We start from the raw sequence: 13,787 nt of genomic DNA, 5'->3' as shown, positions 1-13,787 counted from the left end.
AAATACAAAATTAAAGAAAATGTAATGTAATTAAATAATTTCGTTTAGTTAAATCACTAAGTAATAAACCTAGTACACAGAAAAAAAAAAAAAAAAATCACAGGCACTTTTCTTTTGGACGGAAGACTCGTTTGTTTGACCTGTAAAAACGATCATCCTTATTTCATCCTTCACAGCACAACATGCTGAAACTGAAGACTATGTCAAAGTAAAAGTCCTACTTTTGCGCAGTAACTCGCATTTTGCGTAAATACAGCGCTCAGTTAATTATCTTGAACTCTCCACTTGGCCTTGAGGACGATTGAAGATCTTTAAATTATGAGCAAATAATAATAATAAATAATACAAACAATAACAATTAAACATGAGCGCGTCAAACTCCTTCCATAAAGGTAAAGATCTTATTAAAGATGTTATATAAAGATGTTTTGTATAAGTAAATGTGCTATTTTGCTCATGTTGTATGTGTTTGTTTGTTTATGGTCGGAATTTAGCAGTAGTTTCATAGAAACTAATGAAATAGAACATTTTAAGATGTGATTCACATCATCAGGTTGTCTAAATGAGCTTCTCTAGATGTATCTGTTTGCTTGTGCTCGCTGTATCATTGAGAATCTAATAAACTCTCTGTTCGTATCAGGTTTCTTTAAATTAAATATAGTTTCAATAACTAACATTGATTTAGCTACCGTGACTATTTATTTCATGAACATTCAACGTTAAACAGTAGACTGGTCATTGTGATGTTATTGGAGTCACAGAACAACGTCAAATGTCTAGTTTCTTATTGTATATAATTCCATTTATTTTAAGTAACAATATTAATATAGTTATTGGAGTAAAATGCTTGTAGAATCTGTGAGTGGTAAAATGTTATGGCCTACATCTTATATGATTAATGTAACATATTATATTTATTTTAACATATTTCTAACATCTAATATCTTATACAAGCATATATAACTGCAGTAGAATGTCTGTATGGTAAAATCTCTTCTGTCCTCCTCTAGCTGAGATCATCGCTGCAGTGTCTGTGACGTTTGGAGCTGCAGCAGTGGGAATCCTCATCTACAAAACATTTTTCAGCAAAGCCAAATGTGTGAAGCCTAAAGTGAACCTTGATCTGCAAAAAGACAACCCCAAAGTGGTGCACGCGTTTGACATTGAGGACCTGGGTGACAAAGCCGTGTACTGTCGGTGCTGGAGATCCAAAAACGTGAGAACGAACTTAATTAAAACTTTTAACTTTGAACCACTGACAGTCAAAATACAGAAACGGCTGGATCAGAAAATGTGAGGGTTTGTTTATAATTGTCTATTTTCCAGAGCATTTTCAAATCCTCCTGGAGAAACTGAAATTAGATGTCTTGCAGAAGCCATATGAAAACAAACTTTCATGAAATCAGGAGAAATGTTTACTATGTAAATATAATACATATGGGTGTGATTGATTCAAAGAGGTGCTTACATTGAACCTGTCTGTTAGCATTCCCATTCATATCATGCAGAGGCGGGCCCAACTGTCATTGACCTGCCCCTGCGACAGGTTACTTGCAAGCTGTCATTGTCTTTGGTCATGGGTACTGGGTTCCTGAATTCTGTTTTTGTCAGTCCCTTCTGAATCTTCAATTCCTAAATTCCATGAGACTATTCTGGAACCACAGGAGCATCAAAGGCAGCAGAAGGGAAATAGTCCCTAAAGGGGAAAAAGTCTTGGTTTTTAGAAAATTTACATTTTTTATGTTTTTGAAAAACGTTTCATATGCTCACCAAGGCTGCATTTTATTTAATTGAGAAAAACAAACAAATAATAATAATAATAAATAAAAAAAACAGTAATATTGTGAAATAGTTTTACAAATTTAAAATAACTATTTGATCATATTATTCCTTTGATGGCAAAGCTGGATTTTCACCATCGTTACTCCAGTCTCTAGTGTCAAATGATCCTTAAGAAATCATTCTAATATGCTGATTTGCTGCTCAAAAAACATTTCTTCTTATTATTTAACATATTATTATGTAACAGTTGTGCTTAATTTAATTTAATTTAATTTAATTTAATAATTTAGATAATTTTGTGGGGAAAAAATATTTTTTTATAGTCTGTGGTGTAGACCTATTATTTGCGGCCATCAGAGAGATGCTATATATGCGGGGTAGAGTTGTCAAAAGTACCGACTTCAATACCAAGTCGATACTGAAATTTTAAAAATGTGTGCTGTTGAATGGATTTGTAAACACGTCTGATTGGCCATTGTGGTCATGCGCTCATCGGATATATCTGTGATTGGCTTCAATGATCAACGCTTCGAAAACGTGTTGTAAATAGTCATCAGTGACGCTCTTCTCCGAGCGCTTATACAGATACACATGGGAGCGTTTGAAAAGTCTTTCAAATTCAAACACTTCCATGCATTGATAATTGTAGCCAATCAGAGAAATATCCAATGAGCGTGTGAACACAATGGCCAATCAGAGGTGTTTACGAATTCCATCAACATCAATCAAAGCGTCACATTTTTAAAATTTTAGTACCGACTTGGTACTGAAGTCGGTACTTTTGACAATTGAAATCGCTTTCAAATGCATGCTCACTTTTGCTTTCGAATTTGCGATCACGCTGCTCTGTGTACAAGGACAAAGACTTTAGATGTACAAAGACAGCATATTACTATTACCAAAGTCCCTTTAAGACAAGTCATTTCACTCGGCGGCTATCTTTGAAACGCCTCTCGGACAGCTATTTCAGTCGTGCAAGTACAGCTCCTATCTCTTTAAATGGGGAAACATCAAATTCACCAAAGCTGCTCACCAAGTTTTTGATTACATTTCTTATTTGAAATTACCAATAGTAGTAATCTGATATAAATTACCTCATAAATGTTGTTTCCTATGCTCAAATGGCTTTAAAAAAGCATACATTTCAGGTTGGTCCATCCTATGCGCACATGCGTGAGTCTTAAGTTTCTATAGGAGCCAAAACTTCTAACAGCAGCTGAAGTGATGCAATGACTTTACCAACTGCTGATTGGCTCTTTTATTTATAATTAACATATTCCAAGTGTGGGTATCTGCAGGTTGGAGTAATAAGCTTGCCGTAAGGTAGGGGCGTGGAGAAAGGTCTTTATAATTGGTAGTGAAATCTGGTCTGTCAGGGTGAGGGGTAGGGTTAGGTGTTAGTTTCTGTTGTAGCAATTCACCTTTCGGCACACCCATTACTCTGAACTGCAGCTATCACTGTCTCCCATATTGTGTGTTGCAGTTTTCTCCGTTCATTGTGATATGAGAGAAACCATCTTTGTATATGTTTTTGCTATTACTTATGAATGGGAGAAAGTGCAACGCACAGTATGGTAGAATACGTCCAACCTTCTAAATAAAAGAGCCAGTTGCCAATTGGTAAAGTCATTGTGTCATTGCAGTTGCAAATAGAAGCTCCGTTTGCTATAACCAAAATTGTGTACTGAGTTACTACATTTGAATTTGAATTTGGTTCGCAAACGTTAAAAATATGTTCTATATAGTATGAATATGGGTAGTATGAATGAAATTCGGATGTACTACATCCGCCATGTTGTTACTGTCACGTGACCTACCAGCGTCAGTTGCGTCCCTTCTCTTCCATTCACAAATCCTCTCCTGTGGCCTCATGGGATAGTACAATGTCCATCGAACGCACACTTGAAAATCTCGCCGGAAGTAGTAGGTCATCTGGGGACTTTTAGCCTACTGTATTTCGAATACTACGTACTCAGACATTCTACTCTTTTGGCGTACCGTTTTTTTACATACTGTATAGTAGGGAGGTATTTGATTTTGGACACAGCGTCAGATGCACGCTTAGGACTGCATATGCGTGTTGGCTGGTCTAACCTGAAAATAAGGTATTTTTAATGTTATGTGAGCATAAGAAACTTAATTGTTCAGTTGATGTCAGATTTCATTGGTGATTTCAAATATGAACATTTAATTAAGCTTAGTAAACAGCTCGATGTTTCCCCATTTACAGAGATAAGAGCTGTACTTGCATGACTGAAATAGCGGAGGCATTTCAGAGATGGTCGCCGAGTGAAATGACTTGTCTTAAAGGTGCCCTAGAATTAAAAATTTAATTTATCTTGGCATAGTTAAATAACAAGAGTTCAGTACATGGAAATGACATACAGTGAGTCTCAAACACCATTATTTCCTCCTTCTTATATAAATCTCATTTGTTTAAAAGACCTCCGAAGAACAGGCGAATCTCAACCTGTTATGTAACAGTCAGGATCATTAATATGTACGCTCCAAATATTTGCATATGCCAGCTCATGTTCAAGGCATTAGACAAGGGCAGCCAGTATTAACGTCTGGATCTGTGCACAGCTGAATCAACAGACTAGGTAAGCAAGCAAGAACAATAGCGAAAAATGGCAGATGGAGCAATAATAACTGACATGATCCATGATATCATGATATTTTTAGTGATATTTGTAAATTGCCTTTCTAAATGTTTCGTTAGCATGCTGCTAATGTACTGTTAAATGTGGTTAAAGTTACCATCATTTATTACTATATTCATGGAGACAAGACTGTCGTTATTTTCATTTTTTAAACACTTGTAGTCTGTATAATTCATAAACACGACTACATTGTTTATAAATCTCTCCAACAGTGTGTATTGTTAGCTTTAGCCACGGAGTGCTATCAAACTCAATCAGAATCAAATGTAAACATCCAAATAAATACTATACTTACGCGATTAGACATGCCGCATGACAAACACTTTGTAAAGATCCATTTTGAGGGTTATATTAGCTGTGTGAACTTTTTTTATGCTGTTTAAGGCAAGCGTGAGCTCCGGGGGAGGGGAGCGTGACATTTAAAGGGGCCGCAGCCTGAATCGGCAGATAGTTAATTATGCCCCAAAATAGGCAATTAAAAAAATTAATCAAAAAAAATATATGGGGTATTTTGAGCTGAAACTTCACAGACACATTCAGGGGACACCTTAGACTTATATTACATCTTTTAAAAAGACGTTCTACAGCACCTTTAAAGGGACTTTGTTAGGGAGCACATTTTACAAGATAAGATATTTGTCAATCATGCTCAGGATCCGCACCAAATCCTCCACCATTGTCTTGTCAGTCATCTCCTTACTCTCGTCACATGATGAGGGACAGCTGCACTGTCAGTATTGCCAAGTCTGCAGTTTTCCCTCAGAATTGGGCTACTGTAATACTGTTTCCTTGGTTAGTTTTTCTATTCTGCGGGTTGAAGCCCCCCCACCAACTGGAATGCGATTTCTATCCCCCAGAATGCGATTGGGCTAGTTTTGGGTGTGATTGGGCTAGTTTTGATTAGCAAGTGGGTGGGTTTTGTTGTGCAGACCTATGCTGCGAAACTGCAGTTTGTGCTGTATGGAGCAGAGCAGATGCTTTAAGTTTATAACTGTAGTGTCCATTGTCCAAATAAGCAAAATGTTTTTTATTGCTATATAAAAAATAAATAAAAAGCAGCGGTGGCCAAGTAATGTAATCAGTTTACGGCCGAACACAGACTACCGCAGCAAGCCTAATGGTAAAGATCACATGAGCCATGAGATTCAGTGGTTTTCAGTGACATCAAACTTATCGTAACACATCTGTAATGAAATTGTTTTCTCTAATCTCTTTCTTACAGTTTCCATACTGTGATGGCGCACATGCTAAACACAATCAGGAAACGGGAGACAACGTTGGCCCTCTGATCATAAAACGCAAGGAGGCCTGAGCATTTCCACTGTTCGTGACAGTCCTCCTTACTCAGCGATACAGAATATGTGTCTTCGCTTATGTGTGGTCAGGGCTGCTGGGATTAAATGTGTAATTATATTATCCTGTGTATGTGTGTTTGATCATATAGTGGTTGACAGGCTCCAGTGATCTGCAGTAGTGTGTGTATAATATAATATGTATACTGTTAAGCAATACATATCTATTTTCTCTTTTTATCTGCTTAGACTTTATGGGATGACTGAAGTATTCTGGTTTAGCCAACATCTCCTAAACATGCTTCTGTGCTTAAACACTGGTCATATTACTGTAGATTAAAACTCGAATATAAAAACAGTCTGAATTACAATAAAAAACACAGTTTGAACTGAATGTGGTTTGTTTTAAGAGATAAATATGATTGTGAAATTTGTATGAAAATCAAATGGCCACCTTCTCATTTGCTCTTTGTGTGTGTGTTACCTATTAAACTTCACATTTGACCTTAATTGATTACTGACATTTGAGTGGCATTTTCCTCTAATCTATCTATTTTTGAATCACTGAATCTGATAGATACTGTTTTATGTCATATAAAATCTAATTTGGTAGGCTATATTTTTGCCTGTGCTTGCGGAAAGGCTAGATATATTTCTATAGCAGAAAAGAAAATGTTACATAGAGCAAAATCATGCTTTGATGACCTAGTCTTTTCTGTGAAATGATTGTATTTTTTTTTTTCTCTCAGAAAAAAACTACACTGACAAGTTTGAAGTTTAATAAACAATGTCAAACTTACTTTGTGAGACTGATTTTGTTTTTTAGGAAACATTTCTTGTTTTCACAGTTTGTGTTGCTTGAATAAAATGCAATTCTTGCTGATCAACGACTTTAAGCAATTGAAAGTCATTGCATTGTTTTAAAGGCCCTGTTTATTGCGAAAAAGAGGAAGAGTTTAAATTGTGTAAACATTTAGTTTTGTTGCCTTTAGCGGAGTCAAAATTATAAAGCAAATCCTACAATTAAAAAATAGCGCGTTCGGAACGCTAGAACGCAAACTGTGAGAACGCCGACTTTGATTGGTGAACTGTATGCTGACGTCACGTCCCATTCAGCAACCAGAACGACGCGTCGCGTAAGAACGCAACCTGTGAGAACGCCAGCTTTGATTGGTAGACTGCGTGCTCACGTCACGAATCATTCAGCAACCTAAGGACGCGTCACGCTCCAGCAGTGTAGATAAAAACTAAAGACACATATGAGTGAATGAACGAAAATATTCAGTGCTCCAGACGCGTATCTGATCAGCTGAAAGAGACATTTTGAGTTTTAATGAACATGTTTGTGTTCTTGTAGAATAACTGTCAGATATGGAAAATCATTAACAGAAGTTAAACTTGGACAAGATGACGCTGAACGTGTCTGCAGATGGTCAAATCATGGATTCATTATCTCGAACGCTGGAAAAACTGGAAAAAGACAATAAAAAGAAAGGGTCAGTGAAGCAGGTGCTCTTGGATGGATGTGTGCCCTTCTCTCATCAGGTGGCCGGACACAAATGCGGGATCAATAACACTGGTCAGTTTAGTCTGAACTTCTGTAATGTTCTTCATGTAGCCTAATAATCTTTTTTTTTTTTTTTTTTAAGAAATGCTGTATTAATGTTTAAGGAATATGGGATTGATGAGGGAATATGAATATCTATTAGAGTCTTTAGTTATATTGTTAGATTAAAGGGAGTATTGGGTTCATCATACTGTTTGGATTGGATTAATAGGTCCAGTTTTTACTTGACCTATTTCTATATCAAACCAATTTTATAAAAATCAAATAAGAATCCTATAAGAATCAAAAGACATCGTACTGGATAAACTGAAATTATTGGAATAATGTTGGAATAATAAAGGAAATCTCAGCTTGATCTATAGGAATTTTACAATCCTAAAATATTTTCGTTAGATTGCTTCACTGATGATAGGACATTTTTTATCACCATTAGGATCCTGTAGGATTGGTTGCTATAAATTAAAATAGAAATTCCAACAGAAATCCTGTACACATTTCATTAAAGGACATGTTGCAGAGATAAATTTAGGCTACTTGTGACATGTGGATGACTTTGCACAGGTTTTCCTAACATACTTGTTGGGGTGAGGTAGGTAGAAGAATTTGAGAACTAATTATAGTTTATTAAAGGCTCACATGATTTGTTGTCACATTTGTTTAACGTGGGATATTTGTCATAGTGATTTCTATGAAACAAGATGACAGATGACATCATTTCCTCTGTTGTAGTAACTCTTATGTGTCATTTGTTGCTCTGTCATGGGGATTTTCTGAATGAATGAGATGTGAGCTGTTATCTGATGGATTGTCAGATTGTCAGTGGTCAGCACTTTGTCTTTTCTTTAAAGGAATGGTTCGCCCTAAAATGACAATTCTGTAGAGCTTACCATCATGTTCCAAACTCATATTGTTTTTAAAAGGAGAACTTTTGATTAAAAATATGTTTTATTTGAATTTTATTCTAAATAAATGCTGTTCTTTTGAAATTTTTACTTATCAAACAATCCTGAAAAAAGTCTCATGGTTTTCACTAAAATGTTAATCAGCACAACTGTTTTCAACATTGATAATTATAAGATATGTTGTTTTTTTTTTTTTTTTAATCTTGAGCACCAAAATCAACATGATTTTTGATCATGTGATACACTCTAAAGAAAAATGGTGCTATATAGCACCAAAAATGGTTCTTTGGCTCGTAATCATAGCGGAACCTTTTTTGGTGCTATATAGCACCTATCTTTAAAGGTGCTATATGGCACCTTGTCGTATGGTGCTATATAGAACCATAAGAGGTGCCATATAGCACCAGCAGTGGTTCTTTGGCTCGTTATGATAGGGGAACCTTTTCTGGTGCTATATAGCACCTATTCTTATAGTTTTCTAGCACATTTGTCAAATTAGAGGTGCCATATATTGTTTTTTGAGCTAGCAGGGCCCGTTATCATGCCAGGTACTACTGTAGATGAGTCAATATGCTTCTAAATTACACTTTTATGAACGATAATTAATAATTTCTTACCAAATCATGACTTCAAAGATTCAAAATCATGTACTAAATGCTTACTGAAAAACAAAATACATTACACTTTCAAAACCTTTTAATTTATTTCTTTCAGCAGCAAATAAACTCACATTATACTCCCCTTTTATACAAAATAATGCAACAAGCTTGAAATATGTACATTTTTGAAGACAATAGTCCTGTTTTTACATACTGAGTTATGCTCTGAAGTCCTGCAGTTTCTTTTTTGTCCTTCGGGATTTCAAAAAAAATATAGAAACTGGAACTTAAACCATAAGAAAGGGAGCAAGAGAGAGTATTGACTCCAAAAGTCTACTCACAGATTGAGTTGTACACTCATTTTACAGTGACAGGAAGTCCGACTGCATCCTTCAATTTCAAAACAACATACTTCAAAAAGGTCAGTGTCTTTTTCAGTCCTTTAGGGCACTGGATTGGATTCGATTCCAAACGCAAAATATACACATAGGAGGAGGCCCAGTGCCATCAAGATGTCCTCACTCTACTCTGTGATTAACTGGCCATCCAACGTGAACAAAATGTGGTCATACTGCATGAGATGATCCTCCTGCAGGCTTTAGGCACTATCTTAGGTGTTGGGACGACAGGAGGGCTGGTCTGAGCATGGCCCTGGAGAAGAGGGGATAATAGCATTAACCATCTTCACATATTTATTTGAAAGGCAAACCTTATAAGCTAAATTATAACAAAATGTGCAATAAGTACTTCGTGCTTTGATTAGATTGTGCTTCACACACTGTAGTCACCTGTTCATGGCTCACCTCAATGTCAAACAGCAACCCCAGGTCCACCTTGAACAGTGCAGGCAAGAGGAGAACAGCTGCTTCCAACTGTAGGCCTTTCAACAAAATAACATCATTAGGTTAACATAACACGGGGGATGCTTTTTACCCAATACTTTTTTGTTTTGCTTTTTAAACATTCATTACTGTGTGTAAAGCCCAAAGTATACTTCGTATTTTATGCGTATGCTTTTTCTGAACTCAAAACAAATTAAGATCTTTTTGATGAAGTCTGAGAGGTTTCTGTTCCTCCAATGATGAGGGTGAGTAATTAATGACAGAATTTTCATTTTTGGGTAAACTAATCCTTTAAAGGTGATTACCCTTGCACAAATCAAAGCAATTCTCAAACAACACAACTGGATATTCATACAACTTCACATTTGTACGAGACACACACTAGAGCTGCAGGATTCTGGATGAAATGAGAATCATGATATTTTGGTTTCAAATAGAGATCGCAATTCTCCCACGATTCTAAATAGACAACTAAAAATAACATTTATTTTACTAGTTCTAGCAAAATATTAATAGCTGGACTCTAATTGCCGGAAAATGTTTAATTTGAATGAATTATTTTTAAAAAATGGTTTTGAATATATTAATGGCTCATTAATAAATACTTGTTTCACTACTGGATGAATCAGGGTTTAACCTTATCCAATCTATTGAATGAATGATTCAATGACAATGTCACTGGTTGCCACCTAGTGGCTTAACAAGGTAATTTATATACAACAGTTATTTGAAGCACCATGTTAGTTTCGATTTTCTCTATTTTGATCACTATCTGATGTCCAGTGTTTATATCCTAACTGTAAACTTTTGTCTTATTACTTATGTGATAATTTTAATATTTGTGAAAGAAATCAAATAACCAAATCCTTGAATAACTACAGTGTGGTTCAAAACTGCTGTTTCTGGATCAGTGGCAGCATGAACACCGAATGTTCCGGTAGGATTTTTGTCAAAGGTTTAACAGACGCAGGCGAATCATTGTCATTAATAAAGTAGGATCGCGTGGGTGTTTGAATCGAGATTGCGACCTTTCTACGATAAATTGTGCAGCTCTAACATATACATACAAAGTAAATCAAAGTGGTTTCGGACAAGCCAGGTTGATGATGTATGTCATACCTAGAAGCAGGGCACAAGCTGATGTAACTGAAGTAAGTTGATTCAAAACTTTAACTCCCTCAATGTCAGCAGATGGTTCATGAAGTTCTCCCCTCCTTCCAAATAATGAACATCGCCATGGTGAGCTGCTCCTCAATCATCTGTCTGGTTATCCTAAATAGTAAACATAAAAAAAAAAAAACAAATTCGGTCACCTTTTGCTAGCATAACTACAAAATACACAAATTTAGACTTATTTTTCTGAAAATAAACCAAAATAGAATATTCTTACGTTCAACTCAGAAAGTACTCCTTGATGAGGTCTTCAGGACTTTCTCTCAGGTGAATGTTTTCAGCCTGTGATAAAGCAATTGTGATTAATTTTCTTAATTAAAAAAAAAAAGCACAATAATCTGTAATAGGAAATCAAATTTTTGCAGATATGCAATAGCAAAGGACAAGAAAAAGAAAATAATTCATATTAATGACTGGCCAAATTTGCAATTAATATATTTATGGACAATACCAGCAACACTTGTGGCGTTGAGGGATCAAACAAATAAATAAATAAATAAATAAATAAATACAAAGGAGCTAAAAAAAAAAAAATCAATTCTTTATTTTTCCAATGCGTTTCAGCACACAGGCCTTCGTCAGTGCTAAAATACTACAGATTTGCAATTAAGAAATGCATCTGAATCAGTCATTGGTTTCATTTAAAATTATGAATTTATAATATATAATTATAAGTCTGAAAATAAGACATGCATCAATTAATAAATTAGCTTTACACCCTAATATATTTAATCATTCTTGATTAAAGGGATATTTCACGAAAAATGAAAGCTAGCTGTTAATTTACTTACCATCAGGCCAACCAAGTTGACTTTTTTTCTTCAGTAGAACAGTAAATTTTTTTAGCTGGAACTGTGATTAATTTAATGTAAATGGCTACTGTCAAAAAAAAAAAAAAAAAAAAATTAATACAAAACAACAAGAAAAAAAGTCGCATGCATTTGAGATGGCATAAGAGGGAGTTGATGAATGTTTTGGAATGGATAATTCTTAGTCTAAAGTTTGTTAATGAGGATGACATTCAAGTCAATAGACCACATTAGATGGATTTTATTCAAACATGTCAAACATTGGTAATTCATATTATCTATTAACAATTATAGCCGTTTTTATAGAAATTACTTACCATGTAAAGTTATTGCAAAGTGTCCTTAGTCGTCAAACATTGAGGAGCTTTAGATCCTAAAAGGGAGAGGGGAATCAGTGTTTATAAATGGAAAAAAAAACTTGTTTGCTGCAGTACAAGTAATTAATTAGTAGTGTAAATACTCAGCCATTTCATTCTACTAAAAAAAAAACACCTCGCGCTAGTCAAATGAAGTAACGTTAAGCCTTAAATATGTCTTTACTCACACACTTTATTCGTCATTTTGGTCGAACAAATCAGAGCTAACGTGAAAAAAAGACAACTAAAAGAACTGACAAACATTACTTTAAAAACCTAAACTCAATAATTGTAATGCGAGGATCCCCTCAGCCTCGACTCGAGCGTCTCTCCCGCTCCCCACGCACTTCCTGCCCGCATCATTTCAAATAGCACGCGCTGCTTACACGGTAAAGGAGACGTTTCTTTTAAAAATTATTTAGAGACATATTTACATGGTCCAAACACTACAACAATACATTTCTATAGAATAAAACAAGTAATGCAACATCTTGTATAGAATAGAAATATTCAATTAGCGCTAACCTTTATAACGTTACTGCAGGCCGCGAAAATTCAAAAATTCGGTTAGTTACGATTTCGTTAGTATTCATGTTCACAAACAACGCTAATTAACTCTAAACCGCTAAAACACATGTTCAACCTTTGCATTTTCGAGTATATTAATTAAAACATTTCCAACCTACCTTATTTCATCCGAGTCCAGGGGAAAGAAAATGGCGGCCGAGCAGAAAACTCCAGAAAGTCTCGTGAGTCATGACGTCAGAAAAAAAAACCGTCTGTCACGGGGTCCTTAAAGAGAAATTATCCTTTGGCTGAAAGTGAGATATTTGAGCAGTTGAGTGTAGCCTACTATAATATTGAGAGCAATTCGCAGAAAGACGAAGTAATCAGACTCAAATAGTTATAGCAATCCAATTTACACCCATATTCACTAACAGTGTAGAGGGGCTTGGGGACAAAAAGGTTGAGAACCAGGTTATGTTTAGAAAATACACTGTAATTTAATGTTGTTTTTAATCCTTTCCCCAACTAAACTAAGAGAATAAGAGAGTTAGAGAACCTTTAAAGAACTATACAGAGGCTTAACAGGTTCTTTGTATGGCAGTGGTGCTATATAGCACCTTAACCACAGCAAGGAACCGCTGAAGAACCACTGAAGAACCGCTGAAGAACCATACAGGTGCTTTACTGGTTCTTTATAAGGTAGCGGTGCTATATAGCACCTTAACCACCCCAAAGAACCGCTGAAGAACCGCTGAAGAACCATTTTTTTTTAGAGTGTACTGAAGACTGGAGTAATGATGCTGAAAATTCGTCTTTGCCATGACTGGAATAAATCGTATTTTCATATATATTCAAATAAGAAACAGTTATTTTAAATTGTAATAATATTTCATAATAATACTGTTTTTAGTGTATTTTTAATCAAATAAATGTAGCATTGGTGAGCATAAGAGAACTCTTTTGGTCACTTATTTCGGCCTGAAATTGAAAATAGCTTTGGCCAAAACGTTTTGGTAGTCCCAACTGTCAAACATGCGTTTTCTTTCTCAACTATTTACTTTTACTTAAGACAAAACAGATTGTGTTTACGAGGATATTTTGATGTAAATTTGTGTGTATTTGTGCGTTCAAGCACTAGAAGAGGCGTACACAAACTCAATTCAGTATTGCGCACTATGTGAGAGGTAGCTCTCTGTGTGCATGCTTTGGATGTGTACCCAAAGAAAACAGCACATGGAGCGAGTTGAGTTCTCTTTTGCATCTTCTTGCGCTTGAAAATGGTTTCAAATCACATT

General features: G+C 35.4%; 2 protein-coding genes and 1 long non-coding RNA gene across 4 annotated transcripts in view; 2 read left to right on the top strand and 1 right to left on the bottom strand.

Annotated features, from left to right (window-relative positions):
- The first annotated feature begins 251 nt into the window (after positions 1 to 251).
- cisd1 (CDGSH iron sulfur domain 1) lies at positions 252 to 6,521 on the top strand. The gene is made up of 3 exons (XM_067385540.1): positions 252 to 392; positions 1,011 to 1,216; positions 5,668 to 6,521. Exons 1-3 carry the CDS (start codon positions 365 to 367, stop codon positions 5,755 to 5,757), a joined length of 324 nt encoding a protein of 107 aa, XP_067241641.1. The 5' UTR covers positions 252 to 364; the 3' UTR covers positions 5,758 to 6,521.
- Positions 6,522 to 6,964: 443 nt separating this feature from the next.
- The window catches only part of ipmka (inositol polyphosphate multikinase a), a 32,386-nt gene continuing 25,563 nt past the window's right edge, over positions 6,965 to 13,787 (top strand). For both annotated transcript variants that reach the window (XM_067386985.1, XM_067386984.1), the window contains exon 1: positions 6,965 to 7,316. In XM_067386985.1, coding sequence (XP_067243086.1) covers positions 7,145 to 7,316 — 172 coding nt within the window. In that variant the 5' untranslated portion in view covers positions 6,965 to 7,144. The remainder of the gene's footprint in view (positions 7,317 to 13,787) is intronic.
- LOC137020262 (uncharacterized) lies at positions 10,856 to 11,642 on the bottom strand. The gene is made up of 3 exons (XR_010895169.1): positions 11,612 to 11,642; positions 11,038 to 11,102; positions 10,856 to 10,919 (listed from the first exon to the last, which is right to left on the bottom strand). It is a non-coding gene; the product is annotated as an uncharacterized lncRNA (long non-coding RNA).

Source organism: Chanodichthys erythropterus, chromosome 5, assembly GCF_024489055.1.
Source record: "Chanodichthys erythropterus isolate Z2021 chromosome 5, ASM2448905v1, whole genome shotgun sequence".
Lineage (NCBI taxonomy): Eukaryota > Metazoa > Chordata > Actinopteri > Cypriniformes > Xenocyprididae > Chanodichthys > Chanodichthys erythropterus.
This window is presented reverse-complemented; position numbering and strand designations above follow the sequence as displayed.

What these genes read in the sequence shown, in the direction of transcription:
- cisd1 (XM_067385540.1), top strand. Translation starts at nt 365, where the DNA reads ATGAGCGCGTCAAACTCCTTCCATAAAG. An exon ending in GTCAAACTCCTTCCATAAAG is followed by an intron (nt 393 to 1,010) that starts GTAAAGATCTTA and finishes GTCCTCCTCTAG; the next exon opens with CTGAGATCATCGCTGCAGTG. An exon ending in GGTGCTGGAGATCCAAAAAC is followed by an intron (nt 1,217 to 5,667) that starts GTGAGAACGAAC and finishes TCTTTCTTACAG; the next exon opens with TTTCCATACTGTGATGGCGC.